The sequence below is a fragment of the Bubalus bubalis genome, chromosome 5 (genome assembly GCF_019923935.1).
Source record: "Bubalus bubalis isolate 160015118507 breed Murrah chromosome 5, NDDB_SH_1, whole genome shotgun sequence".
NCBI lineage: Eukaryota > Metazoa > Chordata > Mammalia > Artiodactyla > Bovidae > Bubalus > Bubalus bubalis.
In genome coordinates this window covers 76,876,669-76,888,008 of record NC_059161.1, presented here as the reverse complement: position 1 = coordinate 76,888,008, position 11,340 = coordinate 76,876,669, and the positions used below count along the sequence as shown (strand labels likewise).

At 43.4% G+C, this 11,340-nt stretch overlaps 1 protein-coding gene across 2 annotated transcripts; it reads left to right on the top strand.

The window, feature by feature from the left end:
- Positions 1-760: 760 nt before the first annotated feature.
- Positions 761-10,970, top strand: DYRK3 (dual specificity tyrosine phosphorylation regulated kinase 3). Of its 2 annotated transcripts, none has more exons than XM_006052807.3 (3): positions 761-1,005; positions 3,026-3,137; positions 9,154-10,970. In XM_006052807.3, exons 1-3 carry the CDS (start codon positions 929-931, stop codon positions 10,726-10,728), a joined length of 1,764 nt encoding a protein of 587 aa, XP_006052869.2. In that variant the 5' UTR covers positions 761-928; the 3' UTR covers positions 10,729-10,970. The 2 variants fall into 2 exon arrangements, with proteins under 2 accessions (XP_006052869.2, XP_025133444.1); XM_025277659.2 differs by having other exon boundaries at positions 761-1,043.
- The last annotated feature ends 370 nt before the right edge of the window (positions 10,971-11,340 follow it).

The following is an 11,340-nucleotide window of genomic DNA, read 5'->3' as shown; positions in this document are numbered from 1 at the left end:
GCGTCTGGCGCACCAGGAGGAAGCCTGGGAAGCTGGAGACGTTTTAGTTTAAGGCTTCGCCAACCACGTGATCGTCTCTGGCCTCAGTTTCTTCATCTTTAACATGGCTCTGAGCCATAGCAGCCCGTGGCATCCGTGGTAGGGTAGTCGGACCAACCTCAGCTTAAGTTATATAATTCCTAGTTAAATCTATGTAAAAGTGGGATGTCATCTGGTATGGTTAAATGAAAACGTTCGTCGCGCCGGAAGCGTCACAGACAAAAATGGGTTTATTATTATTGCTTTCCTTCGTTAACTCATTACCCTCCGGAGGGATGCCCCCTCAGTCTGACAAAGTACCCATTTTCGCCCCTCATTCTTTTAAAATTCATATTCAAGGGAGGTTTCAGAACTCCAAGCTGAAACGTGTTAAGGGATAGATGGCCGTGAGGGGCCAGCGGCACTTCGGAAAGCGAGGGCGGTTACTTCACAAACGCTCCGTCAGGGCCTTTCTCCCTCCACAGCCCCGGCCCCCAGCCCTCAGACTGCGGTCAGAGGACCTCCGCCGCCCTGAAGGTAGCCTCCCGCTCCCTACCTCCTGAGGTTTCTCCACAGGCGCTTCCCGGAGGCGCGCCCCGCGGCGGGGGGACGCTCGGCCCCGCCCCCGTGCGTCACCGCGTACTTGCGCAGAGGCGTTTCCCGGGGCGTGCCGCGGTTGCTAGGCGACCGCGCCGCTCCCCCTCCCGCTTCCCTCCCTAGCTGCTCCTCTCGCTCTTCCCGACCCGGGCCAGTTCCGAGCGAACGCGAGCGGAGCGCCAGTGTCCAGACGAGAGTTCCCGGGGCAGCGTAGCGGCCCGGGAGGCAGCCGCCGCGGCGCAGGTGGACGCCGCCCGCTCGCCCGCCTCTCCAACCGCCGCCCCCTCCCCCCAGCGGGGTCCCGAGTTGCGGGATGGGAGGCACGGCTCGCGGGCCCGGGCGGAAGGATGAGGGGCCGCCGGGGGCCGCACTCCCGCCGCAGCAGCGGAGGTAACGGCGCCGCGGGCGTAACGGGCTGGGGCGCCCCGGTGAGCGGGGCGGGGATGGGCGGGCTGGAGGCTGAGCGAACCCCCAGCGGGAGGGTTAGGGAAGGGGTCTGGCCCGCCGCCTTCTTCTCCATCCGCTGCCCTCCTCCCCAGCCCAGAGAGGGAGGAGGCTAGGGAAATAATTCCCACCCTGGGGTTCTCTCTGAAGCCCTCGATCGGGGATGTACGGTCAAAAAGTCCAAGAAGCTGGGACTTGGTGGGGCTTCTTAGCAAACTGGAGGGGATAAACAGGGATAACCGAGGACTTTGCCGTGAGGGGTATGGTCTGGCCTCGGGGTGCAGGTGAGGGGCTCTGCCTGGTAGGGCTTTTCTGTGGATCCTGTTTTGAGAGTCTTTCCACCTTACATTGTATTTTATACCTTAATAGATGGGACCCCCCCCCCACCCGCTCCCCACTTCATTTGCATGGACACTTCCTTTGGCTCTTTATAGGAAATCTTGTAGGTCTTCCATCTGTCTTTCTCTGTAAATGTGGACGTCTGTCCTATTGTGTTTGTTTTATTCCTGCTGTTGGCAAAGAATCAGTCGCATCCAGAATTTTTGGTTCTTGTCAGTGAAGCAGTTCCCTTTAAAGACTTCATTCTATCAGAACGTGACTGTTTTTTTAAAAAGAGAACATTCCAAAAATATTTGTAGTGGGTCGTTAGGGTTTGTATTTTGAGCTTTTAAAAAACCTCTATTTCTGTAACACATTGATTAAGAAAACTCTAGAACTAATTCTGCAAAACAGTTTTTACAAGCCACTGAATTATTGCAGCGTGCTTTTAAAGATTAAAAAAGTTCTTCCCTGGCAGCTGGGTCATTATCATTGCATTCATAATATATCATGTAAAAATGATACAACGAAGTGCTGATGTGTGTTACTGGAAATCCGTGTTCTTGGTGGCAGATGAAGTACATTATTCAGGGCCATCTTGTGGATTAAAGAAATCTCCGTCTTCTGTGTTGTCTTCCAGTGGTGGAGGCACAGTTTTAAAGTACAGAGAAATAATCTGTAATCACTTGGCATTTAGCTTCCACCATCCACTGGAAAATTAAGTGGATAAAGATGTGAAATGCTTGTAATTTAGAGAATTTCTTTAGTATTTGCTGTAGAATTCACTGTATTTTTCTATAGATTAGATAGAGGTTAAGTAGGTAAGTAAAGAGAAGACAGCCCTAAGAAGGCCTTTTATTACTTGCTTGTAAGACCCAGAAAGGTGTAGACTAGAACTATTCTTCCCTTTACAACTGTGTCGAAAATGGCTCAGAGAGGGAGCTGGCGTAGCCAGTTTTAGAGCTGAAATTAAAATCCATGTCTCCGACTTTGAAAATACAGTCCTCCGTCTTGTTTGTTCTAGTTAGCTTTTAGGCTTCAGTATTTAAACTAGTTTTCGTTTTCAAGTAGTAAGTTAAATGAGATCCTTTGATAGTCCCTATTCTTAACGACATTCAGAAAGTAAGAATTATTTTTAACTATTTCAAAACACAAACCGAGAAATACTTTTATTTCTTTAGATACAAAAAGAGAAAAGTTGGGTTTCCTCTCCTTCCTTTGCTTCCTCTGTAGTTTGTGTTCATTGCCAAAATTCGAAGTGACCATTTTTTTTTCCCACCATAATCATTTTTATTGGGATATAATTGCTTTACAATGTTGTGTTAGTTTCTGCTGTACAACAATGTGAATCAGCCACAGGTGCACATATATCCCCTCCCTGCTGAGCCTCCGTTGTAGGTCCCCCACCCTAATCCCACCCTTCTAGGTCATCACAGAGTGCCATCTGAGCTCCCTGTGCTATATATATACTGCAATTTCCCACTAGCTGTCTGTTGTACACATAGTAGTGTATATACAGAGGGGACATTTGTTTGTATTAATTATTCTTTGTAGAAGATAAGAAGTAGTTAAAATACAAGGTGTTTGGGAAATACAAATTTATTTACTTTAGTTACTGACAGATTTTATCTGTAATCCTTTCAACTAGATTGGGGGATGGTGTCTATGATACCTTCATGATGATAGATGAAACCAAATGCCCACCCTGTTCAAATGTACCCTGCAATCCTTCTGAACCACCTCTACCCAGAAGACTAAATGTAAGTAAATGAAATAATTCTTTGAGCTTTGATGATCCTCCTGAAAAGGAGGAAGATCTACTTTGAATGATCAAGGTACAGTTATATCTCACTGGTTAACCCAGGCTCTTCTTTTGTTTCTTCTTGGTTTCTCTTGACTGAAATAACAGGTTCTGAGGTCCAAGTTTAGCTTTTCAGAATGATTTTGATTTGGAACCCATGTATTTATTCCTTCCAATCACTGGGATAAACAGGAAAAAAAAATAGCATGTTACTTTTGTCTAGATAATGGTTATTTTTTTTAATAGAATGATAAATATATAGAGTGTATTATGATGGCTCATTTTAACAAAAACAAGGAACAGAAAATACCTCTGACCCTTAGAGGTATGTTTTTTCCTGCAAGGTAGAAATGCAGTCCTAGCTTATTAGTATGCTTAAGAGAACCATTTTATAGATCATAAATAAAACTTAATCAGTACAGTTTGGTTTTAATGCATTTATTCATTTTGGAGCTTACAGGCATTTAGCTTTTGACACCATTTTATTAAGGTAATAAAAAAAACTAATTCTTATTCCCTTGGCACACATAGAGTGGTAGGGAGAGTGGGGTTTGGACAAGTTCCATGACAGGGAGAAGCTATCCTGTGGTTTTAAAATTTGCTGCATGTCATCTAATGAACAAATTGAATAATTGAGCTGACTAATTTATCAATAATTCTCCTTCATATTTCTGTTTAAGACCTAAAATTATTTCTATATAAAGAACTTCTTGCATTTTCCATAGTCCTTCCCAGCTGTTTTGTCAGCTTTGCCACTAAAAATCAACTTTTTCACAGCTTTCAAGGCTCATAATATTACAGAATATGGGCTAAATATATCTGGAAGGCCAGTAACCCTATTTTTAATCTCCTTTCTGGAGTGCAATAAGTTTCCTTTCCATTCTCTGCCAGCTTATTTTTATAATATATAAAAGCTTCTGAAAACTCCAGAACCATATATGTAGTCCTTGTGTTGATCAGATTTCTCAGCTACTTGCTGACAGTTAGCATATCTCTATAGGAAACTTTTGCAGTTGGTCATCAGATCAGATCAGATCAGATCCGTCGCTCAGTCGTGTCCAACTCTTTGCGACCCCATGAATTGCAGCACGCCAGGCCTCCCTGTCCATCACCATCTCCCGGAGTTCACTCAGACTCATGTCCACTGAGTCCGTGATGCCATCCAGCCATCTCATCCTCTGTCGTCCCCTTCTCCTCCTGCCCCCAATCCCTCCCAGCATCAGTCTTTTCCAATGAGTCAACTCTTCACATGAGGTGGCCAAAGTACTGGAGTTTCAGCTTTAGCATCATTCCTTCCAAAGAACACCCAGGGCTGATCTCCTTCAGAATGGACTGGTTGGATCTCCTTGCAGTCCAAGGGACTCGCCAGAGTCTTCTCCAACTCCACAGTTCAAAAGCATCAATTCTTCGGCACTCAGCTTTCTTCACAGTCCAACTCTCACATCCATACATGGCCACTGGAAAAACCATAGCCTTGACTAGATGGACCTTTGTTGACAAAGTAATGTCTCTGCTTTTCAGTATGTTATCTAGGTTGGTCATAACTTTTCTTCCAAGGAGTAAGCGTCTTTTAATTTCATGGCTGCAGTCATCATATGACTTAAAATACATTTTAACCAATTTTTAAAATTAAGAGCTAAGTCATTTATTAATTGATATAAATTATGTATAATTTATAAATATTTTATAAAAATATAAAAATTTTATAAAAATTTATAAATTTTTAAAAATAAAGTTGCATGATTATTTCTAATATATATTATTTTGGAAAGAATGCTAGAGAATTTGGAGATGATAATTGAATATAGATAATAGGCCATTTTAACTTTAGCACCAGCCATTAGTTGGCCAGTGCTAATCACTGTGTGTGTGTTAGTTGCTTAGTCATGTCTGACTCTTTGTGACTCGATGGGGTGTAGCCCACCAGGCTCCTCCATCCATGGGATTTTCCAGGCAGGAACACTGGAGTGGATTGCTATTTCCTTCTTCAGGGAATCTTCCTGACCCAGGCATCAAACCCAGGTCTCCTGCATTGCAGGCAGACTCTTTACCATCTGAGCCACCAGGGAAGCTGTCTAGTAGTGCAATTAAATTGTGTTTCAGGATCAAAATGAATTTTTTTACTCTGTGATACTCACAGTAATACAATTTCAGAAACACAAGGTTTTATGTTCTAACCCAGTGATGTCTTTGCAAACTTTGCTGAAAAAGTACTTTTGAGGGCTTCCCTGGTGGACTAGCAGTTAAAAATCCGTGTGCCAGTGCAGGCGACACGGGTTCAATCCCTGGTCCAGGAAGATTGTACGTGCTGTGGAGCAGCTAAGCCCGTGCACCACGGCTACTGAGCCAGCGCCCAGGACCCTGTGCTCTGCAACTAGAGAAAGCCCACACATAGCAATGAAGACCCAGCTCAGCCAAAAATAAATAGATAAATTTTAAAAGAAATAAACCTTTTTTTTAAAGTGCTTTCGACCTCTTAGTGCCACTTGTAGCTCATTATGCCATGACTCCAAGACCCTACTGATCATTTCACAAAGGTTTTTAGCTTTGTTGTTTATCTGAGATGCCTTACATTCTCATTGTAAATAATAAATCATCTGCTCCTAGGCTTTTAATAGGTTAGCTTTGTGTTGCAGAGATTTAGGGTCGAGAGTGAGAGGGTGGTGTTCTATAACTACTTTAACATGTGTGTGGAATTGTAGATTCTTCTAGAACAATGAAAGAATGATTTTATTTATAGCACAGCAGATTTGATACATAATTGATTCAGGTCAGTATTTGAGTTATTTACAAGAAAGGAAAGAAAGCTAAGAAAAGAACCCCTCCCTGTGTGGAAAAATTCCTTCCTGGAATTCTTCAGATGCATTGGAGATTCAGAACTTGACAATCCATGGGGGCCTAGACCTGAAGTGTTGGGTTCTATTCTGGGAGCCGTGCTTGCACAAAGTGCAGCCTCTGTTGAGAACGTGGGATCACAAGCCGTGTGAGGTGGAGGTTGTGATGGGGGATGATGAGTCTACAGAAAAACGGTGGGGCAGAACAACCCGTTTAGGTATCTGAAGAGCTTTAGCGTGGAAATTTGGACACTCCTGTGTAAGTCTAGAGAGCAAAGTAATACTTAAATTGCAGAGAGATTTAGGCTCATTTTAAGGAACAACCACAAGTCAGCAAATCCAAATGACATCTTTATTGTAATAGCTCTATGGCAGTTAATTTTCTGTTGTATATATGTTCTTATTAATGTTCTGTACCTGAGACCCTCTCTTGATCACAAACAGAAATGAAGACCTCAAGAGCCAGGGCAACCTTCCTTGTAGGCAGAGTTAGGTAAAGTAGCCAGGGATGGACCCTGGACCACAGATAGCTTTCCTACTAGCTTGTTGAGTTCCTAGAGAGTCATTCCTTTGGGTTAAGATACTCATCTTCTATTAAAGTTCAAATAGCTCTGGAGAGGTAGCACATTAAATTGTATAGCAAGTTGCAAGCAGGTTTTATGTCAGGGAGAAAGTGGGTGAAGTGTTTCCATGCATCCTAAGAGAAGCCCAATCAAGAAGCCCTTCTTGGAGCAGAAGGCATATTTAATGCCAGACATCTGGTGGAGGGGGAGTCTGGAGCCACAGAGGAAGGCACCGCAGAGAGAAAAGATAAGCTAGATGGGGAAGGGAGGGTGTATCAGGGTTTAAACTTCACTGTGTTGAGAATTTTCCCTAATTGTTATCAGTATTTTTAACCTGTTTTATCATTTGTGAAGGTCTTTCACATATATTATTAATTGATTCTCATAACATACTACAAGGAGGTATTATCAACATTCTACAGATGGAGAAACCAGGGCTAAGAAACGGGTCTAAAGGTTTTCCTTATCCTGGGACCAACAGGTTTTGAGTGGTGTAGCCACCCCAGCCAAGGCCTCTGACTTCATATTTTTTAAGAATGTGTCCCCAAGACTTTAGAGTAAATATTTAGATGCATTTAGGTTAGATAATAAAAATGTTAAGGAAAACCTGTTGAGATGCATGCAAATGTTTGGTTTTGTTGTGTATATCTAGCTAAAATCAAACAAATTATAATGTTTAGTTCAGCAAAGCAGGTCTCCTAATAGACTGTAGAGCCTTGAGGTCACCTGTTTTTTGGTGATCTCAATTGTTCACTACTACTTGTATAGTAGTAGTGAACATCCCTAAAAACAGGAATAATTATTTGACTTAATTGATGATAAGAAAAATGTTGCATTATATTTACATTTTAACACTTCTTGACTAGTGATCATTCTCTATTTTGGTATCAGCGATCTCTCCTGGTCCGTATCTTGCCTCTTTATTTAGAAACCCAATGTCAAAGTATGGCTACAGGTCTACTGGCGGCTTTGCTTATGTGTAAGATGGTGCAATGCCTCATATTTGTAACTGTAGTACCCTATAAATGTTTAAATTGATTATAGGACCTAAAAGGAACAGGCCGGACTAATATCCTGCTTTTGTAACTAAATTAGGGTCTGTCTAGATATGCTGACAATTTTTTCATCCCCTTTTTTGTTTTTTTTTATATTTTTATTTATGTAGATGATAGATTAGGTGTTGTTTATTTAGGTCTTGTTAAAATTCTGTTTTTTAAATGTTTGGCCACTTTGGATCATTACCTTATAATTTGTATCGTATTTTAAGAGATCCTAACTATAGCTCAGAGCTCCCCTGAAATGATCGTAGAGGCTCTCAGACACATCAGGGGTACAGTTCTTCAGATCCATTAAAAAAAATTGTTCTTGGAACTATCCTGGAATTTTTTTTTGAGCAGCAGATTTAGCATTTTTTTTCCCTTTTTTTCTTCTTAGCACCTTCTTACATTTTTCTCTTTTTCATGGTGTTTGTTTTTTTTGCTCTTTTTCTCCCATCTATTTTCAAAGAATCTTATTTCAGAGATACTCAGTAAGTAGAATTTTCTTCTGTGTGTTACTCTTCCTTGCAGAAAAAGGTGATGTAAAATCAAGTAAAAAGAGTTGAGTGCCTCTGTCGTGTAGGCTCTTGCTGAGGATGAGTGGTGTATGTGTCTGTGAGCCTGGGAGAGAGAGAAGGAAAGAAGGAGGCTATCTTTATTTAGGAAAGGCCCCTTTCCATAGGGGCCTTGGATTCTCACTGTTCCTCATCAGATACAGAAAGAATCTGCCTCAATGATCTCAAGAGTCTTCTCTGGATTAGAACTTTGGTGATTGGGTGAAAGGAGGTAGAAAGATGGAATAATTTATTTGGGGCCCCGGGAGTAGATGATGAGGCCTCGGTTGATTGCAGGCCACGGTCAGCACTCAGGCCCTACTGCAGGGTTACAGCAGACACCAGAAGCTGGTGCCAGGTTACAGTAACCTTCTGACTGAGTCAGAAGCCCTGGCTTCACAGCCTGCTTCTGTCCCTTTATCACTTACAGAACACTGTAGTATGCATTATTTTGTTCCTGATACGTGCCCTTAAGATTTGGGAAGATACTTGAAACAAGTGTGAACAGTGTAGGGCAGTATGTGTATAATCAGGCGCCAGATTATACGCTAGATGGGAAAGCTACAGTTAAGACGTGAGTGGAGCCACAGTTAGCGTGGGCTTGGAGTAGCTCTGAGTAGGAGAGAGAGGGGACGAGAATTGGGCTTTGACAGAGTATAGGATTCAAGTGGATGCGTTGAAAAGATCCTCAGTCAGAAGACACACCTGTTAGAAGGAATCTGGCGTGTTTAGGGTATGGTAAGATGACCATCTTGTCTGAAACAAAGCAATACATATGTAGGGAGCTGGGGTGCCCGTAAGTCACGGGAGTCTAAAGATTAGCATAGCATAAGTTTCTAGGACCGCCTGCTTTTCTCATCTCACTTTTGGGTCTTTTAACTACACATCTGGACATGTTTAGTTGTTTCGTTCAGTCCAGGGGAGGATTCTTTCGTCCTTCCACTGTTTTTAGTGACTTTAACATAGATTCGTTTCTCTTTGCCATAGATCACCACTGAGCATTTAACAAGAGATCCTACTCAACGCTTCCTGAATGGAGGCGAGATGAAGGTAGAACAGCTATTTCAAGACTTCAGCAACAGAAGAGCTGACAACCTTCAGTCGGATCGTGTCAACGACTCTGAAAAATGCTCTCCCACCGCTTCTCAGGGTAAAAGCTCGGATAGTTTGAATACAGTGAAATCCAGCAGTTCATCCAAAGCATCCAAAGCAGTGCCTCTGACTCCAGAACAGGCCCTGAAGCAATATAAGCATCACCTCACTGCTTATGAGAAGCTGGAAATTGTCAATTATCCAGAAATTTACTTTGTGGGTCCAAATGCCAAAAAAAGACACGGAGTTATTGGTGGTCCTAATAACGGCGGGTATGACGATGCAGATGGGTCCTATATTCACGTGCCTCGAGACCATCTAGCTTATCGATATGAGGTGCTGAAAATTATTGGCAAGGGCAGTTTTGGGCAGGTAGCCCGGGTCTATGATCACAAACTTCGACAGTACGTGGCCCTGAAGATGGTGCGCAATGAAAAGCGCTTCCATCGCCAAGCGGCAGAGGAGATCCGGATTTTGGAGCATCTTAAAAAGCAGGATAAAACCGGTAGCATGAACGTGATTCACATGCTAGAAAGTTTCACATTCCGGAACCATGTCTGCATGGCCTTTGAATTGCTGAGCATAGACCTTTATGAGCTCATTAAAAAAAACAAGTTCCAGGGCTTTAGCATCCAGTTAGTTCGCAAGTTTGCCCAATCCATCTTGCAATCCTTGGATGCGCTCCACAAAAACAAGATCATTCACTGTGACCTAAAGCCAGAAAACATTCTCCTGAAACAGCATGGGCGCAGCGCAACCAAGGTCATTGACTTTGGCTCCAGCTGTTTCGAGTACCAGAAGCTGTACACTTACATCCAGTCTCGGTTTTACAGAGCTCCGGAGATCATCCTGGGAAGCCGCTACAGCACACCCATCGACATATGGAGTTTTGGCTGCATCCTTGCAGAACTTTTAACAGGACAGCCGCTCTTCCCTGGAGAGGATGAAGGAGACCAGCTGGCCTGTATGATGGAACTTCTGGGGATGCCACCCGCAAAACTTCTGGAACAATCCAAACGTGCCAAGTACTTTATTAACTCCAAGGGCCTGCCTCGCTACTGTTCTGTGACCACGCAGGCCGATGGGAGGGCTGTGCTTGTGGGAGGTCGTTCGCGGAGGGGTAAGAAGCGGGGTCCCCCAGGCAGCAAAGATTGGGCGGCAGCACTGAAAGGGTGTGAGGACTACTTATTTATAGAGTTTCTGAAAAGATGCCTCCACTGGGACCCCTCTGCCCGCTTGACCCCGGCTCAGGCATTACGACACCCTTGGATTAGCAAATCTGTTCCTAGACCTCTCACCATTGAAAAGGTGTCAGGCAAACGGGTAGTAAATCCTGCAAATGCTTTCCAGGGCCTGGGTTCCAAGTTGCCTCCAGTTGTAGGAATAGCCAATAAGCTCAAAGCTAATTTAATGTCAGAGACCAGTGGTGGTATGCCTCTGTGCAGTGTATTGCCAAAACTGATTAACTGATGGGCAGCAGTGTGCTCAGAGAGGTGTATGGATGTATTTTTAATTATCTTGCAAACCTGAAAATGGAAAGGAAAAAAAGCTCATTGGTGGATGTGTTTTTTGTCAATGTAGATTTCTTTTTTTTTAAATAAGGCAAAGCATTTTTATATGACTGTTAAAAGAACTCTTCACAAGGGCTAAATTACCTAACCAGCTTGTATTGGCCATCCTGGAATATATATTAAAAGACTTTTTATAGGTCAGTGCATCTTTTGTTATTATTGGCAGGCGTGCATCAACTTCCATATTAAATTCGGTTGGTTTAAATCTCTGCCAGAAAGTATATCCTGATCATTAACTTCTAGACTCCCTCAGCATCTGTTCAGAGGGTTAATCTGGGACATTGCCGTAGTCACAGGTGAGAGCCAAAGCTAGGTCTCTGGCCCCAGCCTGCTGTCCTGTGGGCTCCAGCCAGGTGGAAGGGGTCACAGGAGAATACGGGGTTGGAGGAGCGCCGGGATGCAGGGGGTCTCCTGGAGAAGTCACGTCGCTGCTTCCAAGTGCTCCTTTCAATTCTGTGATGGGTGCTGTTTTTATTTTATGTTGTCATTGTTTTGCCGCTGATTAGTTTCC

Bases quoted from the DNA above. Each gene is read 5' to 3' on its own strand.
- DYRK3 (XM_006052807.3), top strand. From the start codon at position 929: ATGGGAGGCACGGCTCGCGGGCCCGGGCGGAAGGATGAGGGGCCGCCG. The intron at 1,006-3,025 runs GTAACGGCGCCG...CCTTTCAACTAG, and splicing joins CTCCCGCCGCAGCAGCGGAG to ATTGGGGGATGGTGTCTATG. The intron at 3,138-9,153 runs GTAAGTAAATGA...TCTTTGCCATAG, and splicing joins CTCTACCCAGAAGACTAAAT to ATCACCACTGAGCATTTAAC.